The sequence below is a fragment of the Lepidochelys kempii genome, chromosome 15 (assembly GCF_965140265.1).
Source record: "Lepidochelys kempii isolate rLepKem1 chromosome 15, rLepKem1.hap2, whole genome shotgun sequence".
In the NCBI taxonomy this organism is placed as follows: Eukaryota; Metazoa; Chordata; order Testudines; family Cheloniidae; genus Lepidochelys; species Lepidochelys kempii.
Genome location: NC_133270.1, coordinates 31,223,635 through 31,242,314, shown reverse-complemented (window position 1 = coordinate 31,242,314; position 18,680 = coordinate 31,223,635). Strand labels below are relative to the sequence as shown.

The 18,680-nt window shown below is 57.7% G+C and overlaps 2 protein-coding genes across 4 annotated transcripts in view; one reads left to right on the top strand and one right to left on the bottom strand.

Annotated features, from left to right (window-relative positions):
* Positions 1-18,680, top strand: part of CRYBB1 (crystallin beta B1) — a 30,987-nt gene that overhangs the window by 2,683 nt on the left and 9,624 nt on the right. Inside the window, exons 2-3 of one of the 3 annotated variants that reach the window (XM_073313717.1) lie at positions 11,415-11,623; positions 15,108-16,068. The exons of 1 other annotated variant lie outside the window; for it this stretch is intronic. The gene's annotated coding sequence lies outside the window, so the exon portion shown is untranslated. The remainder of the gene's footprint in view (positions 1-11,414; positions 11,624-15,107; positions 16,069-18,680) is intronic. One more of the 3 variants, XM_073313718.1, reaches the window with a different exon arrangement.
* Positions 4,702-8,449, bottom strand: CRYBA4 (crystallin beta A4). The gene is made up of 5 exons (XM_073313093.1): positions 8,411-8,449; positions 6,923-7,041; positions 6,203-6,344; positions 5,212-5,354; positions 4,702-4,849 (listed from the first exon to the last, which is right to left on the bottom strand). Exons 1-5 carry the CDS (start codon positions 8,447-8,449, stop codon positions 4,702-4,704), a joined length of 591 nt encoding a protein of 196 aa, XP_073169194.1.

Here is an 18,680-nt window from a genome sequence, read left to right as displayed (position 1 = left end):
CACCTCTCGAAGTCCAAACCCGCCCTCAGCCCAGAGGAAGAGCCTTTCTTCAGGAATGCTGAGGCCTGGGCCGGGAGTGCCTCCGAACGGCTGGCAGAGAAGCGGGGCTCCTGCAGGGATCCCTGCCGGGGACGGCTGCCTCTCCCCCCCGCTGCCAGCCTGTCACCTTCCACCAGCAACACACCTGCCTCTGCCAGTGAATTATTTACAAATGACTCCTGCACTGCCCAGGGCCCCAATAAATCTTAATCCGCCTCTGCCCCCCTCTGCTCCAGAGAGCCCCAGGGGCATTGGAGCTAGCAGAATCCCTGCAGGGAAATCCAGCTGGAGTTGGCTCTTCCCCGAGGCTTCCCCCCACCCGGTGCAGATCGGCCGCCTGGCTCTTCCCCAAGGCTTCCCCCCACCCGGTGCAGATCGGCCGCCTGGCTCTTCCCTGGGGCTTCCCCCCACCATGCGTAGAATGGCCGTCTGGCTCTTCCCTGAGGCTTCTCCCACCATGTGTAGAACGGCCGCCTCTCCTCCCCACACCCCTGTATAGAGCAGCCACCTGCACAGCTGGCCTGATCTCGCCTGGGAATGGCAGGCTGCTGCCCTACATCCTCCGGCAGCTCCGGTCAGACCCGTTCCCCTAAGGGCTGTGGAGCGTTGCTGTGCCCTGCTGAGGAGCTACTGCATCCTCCCCGAGATGGGCCCTGGTGAGCACAGATTCCCCTGTGGCTATGTCTGCACTGCAGGGTAAGGCCAGGGTTCGAACTCAGGCTCAAACCTAACACCCTTCTGTCTACACACTAATCGCTCACTCCAGGGTCCCAGGACCCCACAGGGATCAAGTGTCTGAGTCAAACCAGGACCCAGGGTTCAAGCCCGGTTGCTTTGCAGTGTAGACACAGCCCCACAGGACTCATGCTCTGGGAGTCGGCCGAAAGTGTCCCACAGTCCTATGGACTGACTTGCTTTGTCCTCTGGACAGTCAAGTTTGGTGGATGGTCAAGTTTTCCCACAGTGCCCCATGGTCAAAGGGTCACATCTGGGGAGGGTGCTAGGAAGTCCGAGACATGGGTGGTTGGACTCGGGCTCACACAATGCAATATAGACGCCGAAGCCTCCGGGTTCAACGATTCCTAACCTGGGGTTACAAATGAGCATAGATGCTCCAGGCCTAGGTTAACAGACTCAGCGTCTGCTGACTCGAGTTTTGCTGACCTGGGGCTTACACTGCAGTGTAAACAGACCCTGTATGTGTGTGTGGGAGAGGGAGTGCACCTCGGGGGGTGGGGGTGCATGCACGTGGGTCAGAACATGGGAGGGCGGAGGTAAGCTGTGGGTAATGTACTTCAGGATGAAAAGTGCCATAGAAATTAGTGGAGCTGTCCGTGGCGGCTCGCGCCCGCAGGCGTGGTTCTGTGCACGGTAGGTGCTGGTGGGAGAGAGCGCCATCCTGTGGCCAGGGCGGGAATTGGATGGAAGACAGGAAAGCATGAGGAAGGTCAGGGAAGAGCCGAGAAGGAGCCACCTGGGAGGGGCTTGCAGTGATTACCCGGTTGTATCGTCTCAGTCCATTCAGGGGCCTGGCACCCCTGTCAGAGACCCTACAGAGTGAGCGGGATGCCCTGTTTGGAGCACCATGGCCCCAGTCACTGGGCTCCAGCTGAGACACATCATGGTTTTGTGCTGTTCAGAGTCTAAAGCGAGGAGCCCAGCTTCATCAGCATCAAGCCAGGGGTTTATCCCCGGCCCCATGAGGACAGAAGGGGAGGGTGAGAGGTGGGACCTCAGGCAGAAGAGGAGGGGCCAGGGGCTAGCGTCCCCCAACGGCTGGTTCACTGGCCACCCATGCTCCTTCGTGTCCTAAGGAGGGGAGGCCCCCTCTCCCTAATCTACCAGCAGGTCCCATGCTAGAGAGGGGTCTCTACAGGGCTCATCCAGCACATGGCACAGGCTGTCATCCGTGGGGTGCAGGGCGCTCTGCAAGCATTCATCGACCCACAGCTCCCTGGGAAGGTGCCACTGTCAGCACACAGGGGGATGCGGAGAGTTAGTGCCAGAGCTGGGGATAGGGGGGCTGATTCTCAACCCCAAACAGCAGCTAGGGCTGGCCAGGAAGCACTTTTCCTACCCTGGGAAAACTTTTGAAAATTTGAAAAATGTCCCCCTCCCGAATTGGGATGAAAAGTCAAAATCTTGAAAGTTGTATGAAGTGACTCTCTGGGAACAAAGAACTCGGGGTCAATGGAAATGTTTCATTTCAATATTGACCTTTTTGATTTTTAATGCTTGGTACTACAATTAATTTACATTTCTAAAGGAAAAGTCGTTTTGAGGCAAAGGCGGAGACTGTGTTATTCTGACAGTTTCCAAATGCGACATTCTGACAGTCTCCAGACTTTTCCCCCAAATTAGTTTCGTGACAAGCAACTTGTGGAATCCAGGCCTTTTCCCACAAACAGCGTCGGTTTGGCCGAACCCTTCTTCCAAAACTTCCCGCCAGCTCTCAGCGCATCCCCTCCTAGGCCGACTGGCCACGCTCAGGCCTTTAGCTCTGCATAGTTGTGAGACAGCCAGAGATTCCCTTGTGCCTTAAGGAGCCATCGAGAAGCTCCCTGACTGCCTGTACTGTGCAGAGTGATAAACTATACACACGGCATGCACAGTGCCGGGACCCACTGCTGAGAGACGCTAGAGATTCGGCGTGTAGCTTGTTATTATATTAGCGTTAGTGTGGGGCAAAGCACAGGTCAAGTCCCTCATGTTCATTAGCAACACACCTGCCTTGGCTTCACTCTTCCAGGGCCACAGGTGCAGTGAGGCTTTGCTGACTCGTGTGGACAGCGTGCCAGAGTGTCCCAGGGCTGGCTGGTCCTGCAGAGCCCACTGCGAGTGCGGGTGCGCTGTTGGAGCCGGGATGAGTTTCATTCGTGGCCACGTGGTGTCACCCTGGCGTTGTCACAGGAGCAGCTGGTCGAGAAGCTGCTGAGGAATAAGATTGGTCCAGAGCAGATGCTGGTTTCCGGGGGTCCCACGCCCAGCTACTCAGCCTGATGCACCAGAAACCTCGCCCTGGTCGGGATTCCAGGCAGAGAGAGGCTGGGTCAGAACTGTGGGGCTGGGCCCCTGTGTTCCAGGAGCATCTGCACGAGGATTTGGATCCAGAGCTGAATTTGGCAGCTGGGGTCTCTCTTTCTAGTGGGGTTGAATCTGAGCACGCCCTGTGGGGAATGTGCGGGTCCCAGCTTCATGGCTTGGGCCCGCCTCTAATTCCAGACTGCCCCTGCATTTCCCCTCCAGGAGGCCAAGCCGGCAGTGCTGGACAGACTCCACATCAGGCCCTGCCCCTGCTATGGGGGAGCGCCCAGTGAAGCGCTGCCCAGACACATTCTGCCACTCTCAGAGAGGAGGTCTCCCATCCTGACCCCACGGTGGGCAGCCAGCATGTTTCCTCACCAGGCGCTGACTGGCAGAGGAGGGTGAGTGAAGCCATGGCATGGGCTGGCCGTTCCAACTGGTTGGAAATCTAGACTAGCCTGTTCTCAAAGGCCTGTGGGGCTTGGTGCCTCCAGCTTTGGGATCCCAACTGGGGACACTGTACAGGGGCTGCCCTTCCGAAGGGGCCTGCCAGACATACTGCTCTGGGCAGGGACCTCCTCCTGGGCCCTAGCATCCTCGCGGGGTGACTAGCAGTAAATACACACCCCAGCTATTGCAAAGTCTTCTCCACTTCTGCTACAGCCTCTTCCTCTGTCCCTGGGACCCTCTCTCCTGGAAGGGGGCTCTGTCCCAGAGTCCAGACTAGCAATGAGCACTTGGCTCCACTCTTGTGGTTTCAATGAATGTTGCGGCTGGCTTTCCGTGACCAGGATTTCGACCAGGTTCTCTCCTTGCAGTACCACCAGGGCGGGGCGGGGCTGACGCTGCCTTGTCATGGTCTGTTGTGCACATCAGACAGACGTCTTGGTGGTTTCTCATAGGGCTGGATGCTGCCGATGTCCGGAGTCTCTGTCGTGTTTACCAGGTGAATTGCTTCTGGATCCAGGTGTCCAGATGGCAGGCTCCCATTTGGCTCTCCATGGGAAGCTGCAGTTTGCTGTATTTCTGGAATATCCCTTAGTCCCCATCCCCGGCCCAGGCCAGAGAAGGGCAGGCTGCCCTTCAGTGCTCTTGAGCGGTAAGCTGGCAGTGCTGGGGGCTGCCTAGGACTGGGGAAGATCCCAGAGCTAGGCCTGCCCCTGCTCTCGGGGGGACTGCGTTCTGCCTTGGGGTGCCTTGGGCCAGGGCAATACACTGTGTTGACTAGCTGGCCAGCTCTGCAGCCTTGCCCACCAGCTGCCAGCCCTCCAGGCCTGTGTGCCTGCGGCTCTGGGCTGCCTGTGTTAACGAGTCCCCAGGGGACACGCTGCTCCCTGGCCAACATGTCCGGTAGCTGGAGCAAGGGACAAAGAGCCAGTCGGGCTGCCCCACTGCATCTAGCAGTGACATTCTCCTGACATTGTCTATCCTGAAACCGGGAGGGTCTCCCTGGGCTAACGCCCTGGTTGCAATAAGCTGGACTTAGCAGCCCTGGCTGGTTAGACAAGTGTACCTTTATTGAGCTTTGCTTTGAGCACAGCTGAGTGGGCCCTGAGCCAGGGGGCCCAGCAGAAGGCAGGTAGGGGTAAGACGCGGAGGGGCAGAAGGGAGTGGCAGCAGCCTGGCGGTTGGCAGCGCTCACTGCTGGATCCTCCGGATGGACTGAACCTGGGAGGTCTGCACGTGGGAGCCCAACTCCCGGAAGTGCTTGTATTCGCCCGCGTGACGGTCGCACTCCAGGATGTACTGGAAGCCCCGGTACCCAGGGAACTGGGAGCAGACCCAGCTGCGGAAGAAGCACAGGAGAAGCCATCGCCTTGGAGCCAGACCCAACCCCAGGGGAGCAGGGCGGGTGTCATGCGGACAGAGCGGTCGGGGACCCCACAGACTACAGTGCGTGGGGGGGGTCTGAACTCCTGGGGCCCTGGGCCCTCGGGGTCCTACCGATTCTCCGCAGCCATAGCATCCCACTCTGGGACCCTGCAGGGGCACTGAGTCCTGGCCTCGGGGCCTGGCAGCTACATGCCAGGGGAGTGCTGCGGCACTGCTGAGCCGGGTTGGGGGCTGGCACTTTCAGGTGGGTTTGGAGCTCAGCCATATGGCCCCTCCACCCCTGCCCCGCCCCGCCCAGCCCGGGGAGGTACTCACGCTCCAGAGTGAGCGCGGAAGGAGCTCACCGCGCTGCTCCCCCAGCCCATGGCTGGCAGCGAAGGGTAGTCGTCGCTCAGCTCCCCTTTCCGCCCCAGGAAGTTCTCCCACTCGAAGACCGTCATCTTGCTGTCCCGGTGATTCTGCAGCGAGGGGATAGAGAGACTGCAGATGGGCTGGGGACACCTCCTGATGCCCATGCTGGGTCTGCCCCCTCCACGGGGCCGCTCTGCCCCAGTGCAGCTCCCCACCCAGGAGGGCTGCTTCTGCTTCACCCAGTTGGACGAGACAGCAGAAGCGGGCCCCGGCTGCTGGGAGCCGGGGCGCAGAGCAACTCAAAGGGCACCCACAAAGGCCTCAGGGAGCTTGGGGGTGGGCAGAAGCCCAGGAATGCCAGGCCGCTCTCTGCTGCTTCGCTGCAGGGGTCTCGGGCGCACACGGGGTGACTCGCACCCGGCACTGGGGGAGGCGGGTGACTCTCACAACACCGCCTCTCTCCAGGCTGGGACCTGGTCACTGGAGTGAGATGAGCATCAGCACACGCTGCCCTGCTCCCACCGGGCATCCCAAAGAAGGGCCGGACCTGAGCTCTACCTTTGTGTCCCTTCCCGGGTCAGTCCCGCGCAGCACCCCTCACAGACATGGAGATGGAACCAGCCCGCTGCGTGCTAACGCACATGTCCCTACAGCCCGGGGCCGGGGCTGGGGCTGGGGCTGCACCAGCCTTGCCCCCATGAGCCGAGTGCAGCGGGGACCCTGGCTGCCCGGCTCCGTGTGCCAAGGCCCAGGCCATGGGAGCACTGACTGGCGTCCTCAGGGGGAGCACCGGCCGCGCTGCTTCCCCTTGCAGCTGGGCAGGGCTCGTCTGGTCAGCCCGCTGCTCTGCAGGGCCAGCAAGGCCGGGCGGGATGCGTGGGGGAGCGCGGGCGGCTGGGGAGGCCAGAGGGGGGCAATCGGCCAGGCCTGCAGGCAGCTCCCCAGCCCTACTCACAGCACAGGCGATGGGGCGGAAGGAGCTCATCCTCTCCACGTGGTAGGCATGGCTGCCGCTCCAGGCCTCCCAGCGAGGGTACTCACCTCGCTCCAGAACGAACTGCTGACCCTGGAAGCCCACGTGCTCAAAGCCTGCCCACCTGTGGGGAAAGCCAGAGCCTGGGTATCCAGGGAGATCAGGGGCCGTGAGTGCTCAGGCGACTGTGTTAGCTCGGGGCCGGGGCAACAGGCTGTGGCATACCTGCCAGAGACCTCAACTGGGATGATGAGCTGTCCAGCTCTGCATCCATGCCCACCGCCTCTGTGCTGGGTCCCAGGGCCCTGCTGGTCACTCCCCAGCCCTGCCCCTGCTAGCCTGTGCGGGAGATGGGGCTCATCACTGGCAGCCTGGCACATGGCAGGTTAGCGCCCTGGCTGAAGTGAAGGTGTATGCATGTGCCCGCGGCGGGAGAGCTCCGAGGGGCTGGGCTGCTGCTCTCTGTGGCTGGTGGGGTTGGGTGGCTGGAGCTGGCAGCCCCTTGGGATGTGTTTACACCACTCCGGGAAGCAGAATGATTTCTCGGGGCAAAACACCAAGCGTTTTCAGGGACCAAATGTAATGGAAATCCCCGGTTTCCCAGGATGCCCTGCGGCACGAACAGCCCCCCAGGGAGCAATGGGGCGGCAGTTTGGGAGCGGCTGCGACAGGGGAGCAGAGTAGGGCTGTCCCGGGACTCACGCGCCACTCTCAATCTTGAAGGAGCGGACTGTCTGGAAGCCACACTCCCTCACGTCATAGCACTCAGCGGTGAACTCCTTCTTCCGGCCCTGGAAGAATGCCTCATCCCACACCACCATCTGGGGGAGGACAGCTGGGGTCAGGGGGCTGCTCTGGCATCATGGAATGATGCTCCCTGGCTCCCGGAGGGCGCTGGGGGCATCCCACAGCCCAGGGGCAGCTCGCACATTGGAGCAGCATGGGGCTGACATCCCCTTAGGCCCCACACCATGGTCCTCCCGCTGAAGCTCAGCCCCAGGCCAGGCAAAGTGCAGTGGGGGAGCGAGCAATGGGTTGTGCTGGGCAAGGGTCCAGCTGTGACCTGCCTTTAGCCAGGACCCCGCAAGCCGGGGAGTGGTTTCTACATCCAGCCAGGCTCCCTGCCCCTGTGTTTGGCCTCAGCCCCAGGGCAGGGGGGGCGGGCTGCATGAGAGCAGGGAAGGGGTGAACTCCGCTGGTGCATGAAGGGCTTGGCTGGGTCTGGGCCAGGCAGGGGGATAACGCCTTGGGCCAGACTCTGTGAGAGACGGGGCTGGGGGGCGAGTCAGGTGCTCCAGGGAGAGGGGAGGGCTGGGCTGGGCCTCCACTCCTGCCCCATCTCTGGTGCCTGCCTGCAGTGAGCCACGGCCCGGCAGACAGCGGTGCTGAGCACCTGCAGCTCCCAGGGAATGGGACTCTCGCCTGTGCCCTCTCAGCGGCGGGAAGGGCACTGCCCTCGGCTCGCTGCCTTCCTGTGGCACTGCTGGGCCTGGCTCGCAGGCCCTGCCCCAGCCTGTCGAGCTGGGGGACTCTGCGTCGCTGGGAAGTATCCCCACGTTGCAGTCAGCAGCCTCAGGGAAGGGGCCGCCACCCTCCCCCGGTGCTCTGTGCCGGAGCCCACGCCCGGAGCAGGGTGCAGGGAGCCCGGCTCTGCACGCACAGAGCTTGGCTGCAGCAAACGGGCGGTGTAACACGCCCTCAGACTGAACCCCACTGCCCCACCAGAGCCCCTGGAGCAGCTGGGCTGCTCTGCCATCCCCCACTGCCCACTATCGCCTGTCCTACCGAGCTGGGACGGGCCTGGTGCCCAGGGCTCTGAGACTGCAGCCACAGGGGCAAACAGGCTGTGCCGGGCAAGGGGTGATTTCTGGCCCTCTGCAGGGGCCTTCAGCAGCCTGGGGCCTGGAGAGACCCCTCCCCGCCGCACTCTCCCAGGCTTAGCAGCAGCAGGGGGACGAAGCGGGGTGTCAGACCAGACGCACCCTTTCCCTTCCCACCCCACCTAGCTGAGTCTGAGACGTGCCCTGCGCGCCGTCTCGCCATGGGACTGGCCATGGGGGGCTTTCAGCTTTACCCCCATGCAAAGAGCCCAGCGAGCGGGTCCTGTTGCCCAGGTGTCAGCATGGGTCCTAATGCCAAACCAGCTCACGGCAATGCTCCCTCCCAAGACCCCACCTCGCCCGAGCATACCTTCCAGAGGCCAGAAAACTTAGTGCAGTGTTGGCTCATTATGGCTCTGTCCTGGGGAGGAAACGAGAAGACCAGATCGTTATAATCTGCTCCACGCAAATCTGTGTTGTTGGCAATGGACCACAGGCTGAGAAACCCTCCCCAGGGGACTGGGCTGGAGGGGCGAGGTCACCCCACTGAGCTGGTGCCTCCCTTTGCCATTGCTAACCCCTCCTCTAGCCCTTCCTTCCTGCAGCCCCTGCCATCTGGGTCTGAGCCAATGCCACAGCCCCGTGGCCAGCTTATGCCTGGATCACACCCCCCACGGGGACATGGAGAGCAGCAGGAGGCCCCAGCCTAAGGTACGGTGCTGCAGCTGGAGCCGGGCACCCTAGGGATACCTCATCACTCCCATGCTCTGCAGACACTGGTGTTTTCATAGGCGAGGGAGGGGCTCACCTGGAAGGCACATGGGTGAGATGGGGGGCTGGGATCCCCCTGCTCGGGTGGGACACAGACACGAAGCACAGATGCCTCATCCCGATCACGTGACCCCAGTGCCTGCATCTCAGATGCAGCCCAGCCCTCAGGGAGTTAACGCTCAGGCCTGCCCAGTGCTTGGCACCAGAGCCTGTTGTTAGGCCTGACACTAGTTAGGGTTTGCTGCAGCCTACAGAACAGTTGTGTGTGTCGGCTCCCTCCGGATCACTCGCCGTCCTGGCAGCTGCTAGCAGAGCAGGGGAGCGGTGGGACCGTAAGTGCCCGGGGCGGCTGGCTCTTTGCAGGGAGCCACTGGACTCGAGTAGGAGAGCAAGCAGTGCAGCTCCTAGCTGGCGCTGGGGCAGAATCGATCATCCACGGAGCCCAGCCACGCCGGCCAGCTGCTGTTGGTGCATTTTCACCACGTGCCAGGGCAGTCTGAGCTCAGACACTAGCCAGCCTCAGGGCTCTGACCTGCTGCTGCATGCAGCTCAGGACACAGCGGAGAGCACCAACCCCACAATGGCGGTGAGCAAACTGCCGCAGCTGGGAACTCGGAGCCTTCTCTGCCACCTCTTCTGTCACCGCTGGCTCTGCTCCGAGACCCCCTGCGTCAGCATCTGGTGTGTCCTGCAGGGTGCCAGGGCGGAGCCGTGTGAGCAGCAGCGGGCCTAGCGTGCTCCCGAAGGGCAGGGCTTCCATCAGCATCGCTAGATGCTGCAGCCCTGTGCCCAACTTCGACCTGACCCTCAGGGCCAGCAGGTTCCTCTGGCCGGATGCCCTGCTCCAGGACAGAATCCTTGGGCCCCGTCAGCCAACTGCTGCTCCTGCCCAGTCGGACAGTCCTGCTCAGCCTCCCTGGAGAATCCCCGTCCCTTTGGGTGCCCACACGCCCTTCCAGCTCCAAGTCAAAGAGCATCTTGCAGTGAACGCTGGCCAATGGAGGCTGCTCCCTGCACTTACCTGGTGAGGAGCGGCTGGACTCCCGGGGAGGTGACCTGGCCAGCAGTGGCTCTGGCTGGGTTTTTATAACCTCCAGATAGAGACAGAGACAGGCAGAGCATTACAGAACCCCCTTGCTCAGCACATGGCGGGGAGGGACCTGGGGCAGAACAAAGCCTCTTCTGCAGAGCAGCTAATGCACGCACAGCCAGCAGTGCCAAGCTCCCTGCTCAGCCAGACCCCCAGTGCAGCGGAGACTGCCTTGGGCTCATCCCTGAGGGAGTCACCCTCCTTCCAGATGGCAAACAGCAGCTCTCCCTTGAGCTGCCTTCCTGGAGAACCACCTCTGGCCCCGCTCACCCCTCGGTGGCTGCTTTGCTGCCCCATCCAATGCGGGAGAGCATCTCTCCGATGGGGCTGCCAGCCAGTGCCAGCAGCCACCCCTGGCTGAGTCCGTGGGTGGGTGAGTGGGGGCGGGCAGCTGTGAGCGAGACCCTGAGCTTGTCTCTAGCACCCTGCCCAGCACTTGCTGGGCCTGGGATCTTGCTCTGAAACGTCTTCTGGGTGACAGGACTGGCAGCGTGGGCCCGCACACGCTGGCAGAGAGGTGCCTGGCTCTCTACGCTTGTACTGGTCTCCCTCGGGGTCTGCCTCAGTGGGACTCGCTGAGCAGAGCAGGGCTGCAGGCCTAGAGGTCCAGGCTAAGGAGGCGGTGAAGCCATGGGGCTTGCCCTGGAGGAAGAGGCAGACCCCCAGGGGGTCTGCCCCATTGACGGTGGCCTCTCAGAGGCTGTTCCAAATCTGGGGCTGCGGCATCGGCCCTGTGGAGCCGTGACTCTGTCCTCACCCCTGGGTGGTGCGGCACAGCAGGAGGTGGGGAAGGGATCATAACTCCTGAGTCAGGCCAGGGGGGTCTGACCCTCCCCCTACCAGAACCACCACACGGTGTGGTGAGCCAGCTCGGCACAGCAGAGGCCCGTGGCTATGTCCTCCTAGCCCCGGGAGAGCAGGTACCGGGAGGCAGCCCCAGCAGCACGCAGCCGAGGGCCAGAGCCCGAGGCTGCTGCTCGTTCTGCGTGTGCACCTGTGACACCCGGCTTTACAGCAGCTGCTCCCACGACGCTCGGGGGGCACTTGCAGGGAGCACGGTGCCATGGAATGGGCGTGACCTGCCTGACTCCTGGCTGTGCCCCACCACACTATCATGTGCATTGGTACCCCCGGGAGTGAGGCTAGCTGCCCCTCAGCGGGGAGGTGACGCACATATCCAAGAGGGCTGCATTCACACAGCCTGGCTGTGGTGCAGCTGGGGCCCTGGGAGAGGATGGGAAGGGAAAGCGTGGTTACAGGAACAAGTAAATCAGGTGGATGCACATTGTGGGTCAACTTGGGATGGGAGCAGCCGGTTTGCTCAGCAGGGCCCTGTGTACTGCTCCCCTTTGTGCTCCATCAGGATGGCGGGTGGGTCTGGCTCGCAGGGCCTGTGGCAAGTCCTTCTTCAGGTTTGGATTGTGTGGGGTTCAAACAAGTGCCGATATTTAACGCGAGCCTCAGGTTAAGCTGTGCAGTATGTAGCATTGTAACGGTGGGCCTTTCTTTTCAGTGCACCAGCGCTCCCTCCTGGTGAGGGTAGAGCTGAGCTGAGATAAGCAGCGAGATTTGAAACACAAGGTCACTTGCTAGGCAAACTCGAGAGCCATGAACAGAAGCAGCTAACAGGAGCGTTTCAAAGAGAGGTTGGAGAGGGAGCGGTCTTTCTCTAGGTCCAATTCTACATGTGGTATCAAGATGGCCAGTGAAGGATCAGTAGAGGTGAGCTGCATCAGATGTGCCATGTTCTCTTTCCTTCCTGAAGCCAGCAGGAACTTCCAGTGTATGAAGTACATGTTGATGGCTGTGCTGGAAGAAAACATCCTTGGAATTGCTAAACCATATACATGACAATTTCCTAACTCAAAATGTGTTTCATCCAACACTGAGGAATTCTATATTAGTCCGTGTCTTGACACATAAAGAGGAACTGATCACAGAACTAAAAGTTAGTGGTTGATTAGGTGCAAATAATCATGACTTAATTACATTTGTGATGTGCAAACAGAATAAAGTCCAAACCAGTAATGTATGTATTTGGGGCTTTAAAGGAGCCATGTTCACAAAGCTGAAAACTATTATGGGTCAAATCAGTTGGGAGAGAGAATTTAAACAGACAAATATAACTGATAGTTGGGAACTGTATAAGAACATTTTACTAGATGCCGAAAAAGCCACAATCCCACAGTTAAGAAAGAAGATACCACTGATCAAAAAAGCAGCCTAGTTTAGAGGAGGAGTGAAAGCAGCTCTAGAAAATATAGAAACAACATATAACAAATGGAAAAAGGGAAAGTTGATAGGAAAGAATATAAAGTAGATGTTAGAAAATGTAGAAAATCTTTAAGGGAAGCTAAAGAAGACAAATAAAAATCAGTGGCCAGCAGGGTTAAGGACAATGAGAAGGTTTTCAGTATATTAGGAACAAAAAGAATCCTAAAATAATATTGGTCCATTACTAGTTGGAAATGGTAGAATTGTCACTAATAATGCAGAAAAGGCTGAAGTGTTCAATACCTATTTTTGCGCCTTATTTGGGAAAAAGTCAGATGATGTAATCATACCATATGATGATTAAATACTTTCCACTCCAACAGGAAGCAAGAAGGATGTTAAGTAGAAGCTATTAACGTTAGACATTTTAAAATCAGCAGGTCCAGATAACTTGCATCCAAGAGTTTTTAAAGAGCTGGCTAAAGAGCTCTCTGGACCATTAATGTTGCTTTTTCATAAGTCTTGGAACACGAGGGAAGTTCCAGAAGACTAGAAGAAAGCTAATGTTGTGACAGTATTTAAAAAGGGTAAATGAAATGATGCAGGTAGTCATAGGCTGCCAGCCTGACAAAGATCCTGAGCAAAAGAATGGAACATCTGATAAAGGAGTTGAGTAATAAAGAATTAAAGGAGAGTAGTATAATTAATGCCAGGTGTGAAGAATATGGGAGATTTCTGCATTATTTTAATTAAATAATGTGTGTGACTCCATTTACCTGTTTAATCTTGTGCTGCTTGTTAGTGAAAGGGGTTAACTTCTTTCCAAAGTCACTCACTGGAAGTGGGGAATAGGTGATCAGTAGACTGATGAGTGTGTCACATAGCCATGTCTGGGCTGGAGGAGTGGACTATCAAGACTCATAGCCATTTGAAAAGCTCTAACTGAGCAGTACAATGGCTGTGCTAAAGAAGGTGACCAAACCAAGAAAACTGGTTCTGCCAAAAGAAAAGGAGTACTAGTGGCACCTTAGAGACTAACCAATTTATTTGAGCATAAGCTTTCATGAGCTACAGCTCACTTCATCGGATGCATTCAGTGGAAAATACAGTGAGGAGATTTATATACACACAGAACATGAAAAAATGGATGTTATCATACACACTGTAAAGAGAGTGATCACTTAAGATGAGCTATTACCAGCAGGAGAGCAGGGGGGGAGGCGGGGGAGGAGAAAACCTTTTGTAGTGATAATCAAGGTGGGCCATTTCCAGCAGTTAACAGGAACTTCCGAGGAGCGGGGTGGGGGTGGGGGGTGTGTGTGTGTGGAAATAAACATGGGGAAATAGTTTTACTTTGTGTAATGACCCATCCATTCCCAGTCTCTATTCAAGCCTAAATTAATTGTATCCAGTTTGCAAATTAATTCCAATTCAGCAGTCTCTCGTTGGAGTCTGTTTTTGAAGTCTTTTTGTTTTAATATTGTGACCTTTAGGTCTGAGATCGAGTGACCAGAGAGATTGAAGTGTTCTCCGACTGGTTTATGAATGTTATAATTCTTGACATCTGATTTGTGTCCATTTATTCTTTTACGTAGAGACTGTCCAGTTTGAACAGTGTACATGGCAGAGGGGCATTGCTGGCAATTGATGGCATATATCACATTGGTAGATGTGCAGGTGAACGAGCTTCTGATAGCGTGGCTGATGTGATTAGGCCCTGTGATGGTGTCCCCTGAATAGATATGTGGACACAGTTGGCAACGGGCTTTGTTGAAAGGATAAGTTCCTGGGTTAGTGGTTCTGTTGTGTGGTGTGTGGTTGCTGGTGAGTATTTACTTCAGGTTGGGGGGATGTCTGTAGGCAACAACTGGCCTGTCTCCCAAGATTTGTGAGAGTGATGGGTCGTCCCTCAGGATAGGTTGTAGATCCTTGATGATGCATTGGAGAGGTTTTAGTTGGGGGCTGAAGGTGACGGCTAGTGGCGTTCTGTTATTATCTTTGTTGGGCCTGTCCTGTAGTAGTGACTTCTGGGTACTCTTCTGGCTCTGTCAATTTGTTTCTTCACTTCAGCAGGTGGGTATTGTAGTTGTTAAGAACGCTTGATAGAGATCTTGTAGGCGTTTGTCTCTGTCGGAGGGGTTGGAGCAAATGCGGTTGTATCGTAGAGCTTGGCTGTAGACAATGGATCGTGTAGTGTGGTCAGGGTGAAAGCTGGAGGCATGTAGGTAGGAATAGCGGTCAGTAGGTTTCCAGTATAGGGTGGTGTTTATGTGACCATCGTTTATTAGCACCGTAGTGTCCAGGAAGTGGATCTCTTGTGTGGACTGGTCCAGGCTGAGGTTGATGTTGGGATGGAAATTGTTAAAATCATTTTCTTCCTCCCCACCCCCCGCTCTCCTGCTGGTAATAGCTCATCTTAAGTGATCACTCTCCTTACAGTATGTATGATAACACCCATTTTTTCATGTTCTGTGTGTATATAAATCTCCTCACTGTATTTTCCACTGAATGCATCTGATGAAGTGAGCTGTAGCTCACGAAAGCTCATGCTCAAATAAATTGGTTAGTCTCTAAGGTGCCACTAGTACTCCTTTTCTTTTTGCGAATACAGACTAACAAGGCTGCTACTCTGAAAGCTGGTTCTGCCAAGTGAGCTAGTAACCAGGCAACAGGTCACCTGGTGTGGGACTTTGATCACCTTTGATTGGGGTCTGGATGTTACAAAAGGAAAGGCTATTTGGGAGAGTGGAAGGATGCTGACTGCAGGGGTCAGAGAGAGACTTTAAGACTGGAAGAGAAGCCATGAGCTATGAGGGGCTCACTAGACGACTCTGACCAAATCCCCCAAACCACTCAGGAATAGTGAGGAAATTGAGACAAGGAAGGGCGTGTAGGTGTGTCATTCTCTGGATCTGTGTATCTCTTCTGCAAAGGGAAAGAAAAGGGTGAATGTGTTGGAAATATTTGTAAAGCCTTTGTCTGTTCGTTTCAGCTATCACATGTCCCTGAGGCGGTGAACGGTGTGACCCAGGGTGCCACAGGGCTGGAGCTCTGGAAAGGGAGATGTGCACGCAGCTGGGGTGTCTGAGGGAGATGGTGCTAATCTCAGAGGCTACGCAGGTGGACTGCAGGCTCTCAGTACTCAGAAGGGGGTGCCGGAAGGAGGATCTGCACCCGAGAGCGTGCCTGGAGACCCAGAGGCAGAGGCCAGACCTGGGCCCTGGAAGCTGAGAGCACACAAATCCATTGTGGTGGTGCCAAGGATCTGACACCATTCATCATGAGTCTGTGGGAAAGAGCTCTTGTCAAACTAACAGGACATCTTTTTTTGATGAGATCATAAACTGAGCAGGGGCCTTGGGTGCTCACGTGGCCTGGGGAGGAGGACGCAGGGAGGTGGGAGCAGGGGTCTGGAGGGCTGAGAAGGGCTGGTGGGTCCCCAAAAGAGACAAAATGTTGTCGATAGGTTGCCTTAGCAAAAGGCTTGGGAACCACTGATCGAGCAGATAAAGGTCTCACATGAGTCAGTGTCGGAAGCTGAAGCTAGATAAATTCAACTGCAAATTTTGAACCATGAGGATAATTAACCCTTGCAACAGCTTCTCAGAGGGTTCTCCATCACTGGCCATTTTTAAATCGAGGGATCAGATGTTCTTCTGATAGATCTGCTCTAGTTCAACCACAGCGGATGTGAACCAGGAATTAATTCAGGCAAGTTCTATGGCCTGTGTTATACAGGAGGCCAAACTAGATGATTATGAAGGGGCCGTCTGGCTTTCTGAAATGGCCTTTAATGTGGAAAAGGCCCACAGGCCTGGCCCAAGCACTCGTGACCAGGAATCAGGCCGAGAAGGTGCTTTCAGTACTAGCAGGAGAAAGGAAATTTCCAGCATGACAAAGGGGTCGATCGCTCAGCAGGTGGTGATGGACAGACCCTTGTCACTGACATCCAGGTATGAAGAACAGGGCCCCAGCAGACATTGCCAGGACTGAAAGGATTGTGTTGTCTGGTTATGAGGGATGAAGGACAGCCTAGCTGATAGATCTCTGAACTCAGGACCCCTACGTTTGATTTCTTTCTCAGCGACAGGCTTCCTGTGTGACCTTGGACAGGCCAGGTAGTCTCCCTGGGCCTCCATTCCCATCGGTATCTTAGGGATAACAGCCCTGCCCTGGCGCACAGGGTGTGGGGAGGGTAATATCGCTCGATGCTGTGAGGGGCTCGAGCACTACAGGGACTGGAGGGCGTAAGTACCCCGTTCTCCCAGCTGGACCTTGGCCGCAGCCTGCGAGGCCATGGATAGAGAGGAAAGCAAACAAAGGTTGGGCTGTCGGGATTTGTCCAGTTGGAGCGGTCCCGGGGCTGGTGTGGCGGTGGGAGTGGAGCCCCGGCCCACCTGTTCAGTGAGAGAGAGGCACAGGCTGAGCCTGCAAAGGGGTGCAATGTGCCCCCCAGGAGGGGGTTTCAGGGCCTCTCCCCAACCCATCAGTGCCCCATATCCAATTGTCCCTCCCCATGGGAGGCCCCTGGCTCCCACACAGAGGCCCGTGGCCCAGCATGTGCCAAGTCCAGCCTGGCTATTGCATTGTGAAGGTGGCAGGGAGGGGTTTCTGGGAGGGCTGGTTACTGGAGGGGTGATGGGCAATGGGGGGTGCATCCCCAAGCACACCAAGCAGGGGCTGGGAGAGCCCTAGGAGGTTCCTTAGGGGAGTGGCTGACTCACAGGCTGCCCCAGGCCCCACACCGCCCACTCTCTGACCATCCCCGAATGAGGTTAACCCTCTGAGCGAGGGGGCTGGAGGATTCCTGCAGGGCCATCAGCCCTAGATTGGCCCAGCCAGGGTCCTCCTGCTCCAGGCCCACCTGCGCATCTGCCCTGCAATGGAGCTGTGGCCATTTGGGCCCTGGAGCAGCCCGGGCCTGGGAGGGAGGGCAGCAGGCCCTGGGGACCCATGCCTCTCAGAGGAGCCTAGAGCAGCAGGCCAAGCTTTTAGGGGGCCTGGGAGGAGGCAGAGATGTGGGGTCTGGGTCTGGGCACAGCTCTGCATGTGCCCTGGCTGGGTGTCTGCACTCCCAGCAGCCAGGCTCCATGTGGGGTGGGAAAGCAGCCCTGTCAGGCCTTTCTGTTGTGCCCCGGGCTCACAATGGAAAGTGCTGGGTTCAGCGGCTCTGCATGGGCCTGACAGAGGTTTCCAGCTCATTGACCACATTGCAAGATGTGATGACTGTGAGCATCAGGGCAGACACTGATGAGCTCGCACTTCCATTGTGCGCCGGCCCGGGGCTCTGTCCTTGCCAGGCTATAAAGTGGGGGCTTCACTGGACCCCAAAACACATTCCTGCTCATTCCACCAAGAAGCAGCAGCTGCCCAGGTAAGAAGACAAAGTACCCTGGGCAAACAGCTGGCAGGGCAGAGGGCCTGGCCCAGGGCGCAGGGACAGACCCTGGCCAAGGGACGGCAGGGCAGAGAGCCCACCCCGGAGCAGGGACAGACTATGGCAAAGGGCTGGCAGGGCAGAGGGCCTGGCCCAGGGAGCAGGGACAGACCCTGGCCAAGGGACGGCAGGGCAGAGAGCCCACCCCGGAGCAGGGACAGACTATGGCAAAGGGCTGGTAGGGCAGAGGGCCTGGCCCAGGGAGCAGGGATAGGGCCTGGCCCAGGGAGCAGGGATAGACCCTGGCCAAGGGACGGCAGGGCAGAGAGCCCACCCCGGAGCAGGGACAGACTATGGCAAAGGGCTGGTAGGGCAGAGGGCCTGGCCCAGGGCGCAGGGACAGACCCTGGCCAAGGGATGGCAGGGCAGAGAGCCCACCCCGGAGCAGGGACAGACTATGGCAAAGGGCTGGCAGGGCAGAGGGCCTGGCCCAGGGAGCAGGGACAGACCCTGGCCAAGGGATGGCAGGGCCAGTTTCTCAGTGAGACAGAGGGATTGAGAGTGGTATCACATCTTCGCTGAGCAGCCGTGGCACGGGCCCACGCTCACACCCCCATGCCTGCAGACTCCAAGTTCTCTAAACGAGACAGGAGTTGCGTGTGGAGACTGATGGGGGAGAAAGCGTGGCAGAGCTGTCTGACTAGTCAGGTGGGAACAGAGGTGGGAGCAGGTGTCTCCAGGTCCTGGACACATCTGGGCAGATGTGCACTTTGCCAGGTGTTCCGAGCACGTGCTGGGGAGGGTCAGTGGAGGCAGACGTGCCCCCTCCCCTTGCTGTGACTACTAGAGCAGGGGCTGTGGGTCGTAGGGCATGGTGCCCTTGGCCGTATCATGGCGTGCCCCACTGGCGAGGTGCCAGGAGCTGTGCCCCATTCTCCCCACAAATCCACCATGGGCCACGCTCCATCTGTGCAGCACACTCACAATTCCCAGACAGGTTGTGGCGGCTATTGGAAATTCAACTGCAATTAGCTCCCTATGTCCTTGGGATCTTTCTGCTCTCTGACTGGCTGCCCCTAACGATTAGGTTCCGGATTCCTGGGTTGTCTTTGTGCTGAGCATTTGCCCTGCCCCAGCACACCCTTCAGACTGCATTCCCACAAGCGCTGGCCCCTGGCAGGAGACCCC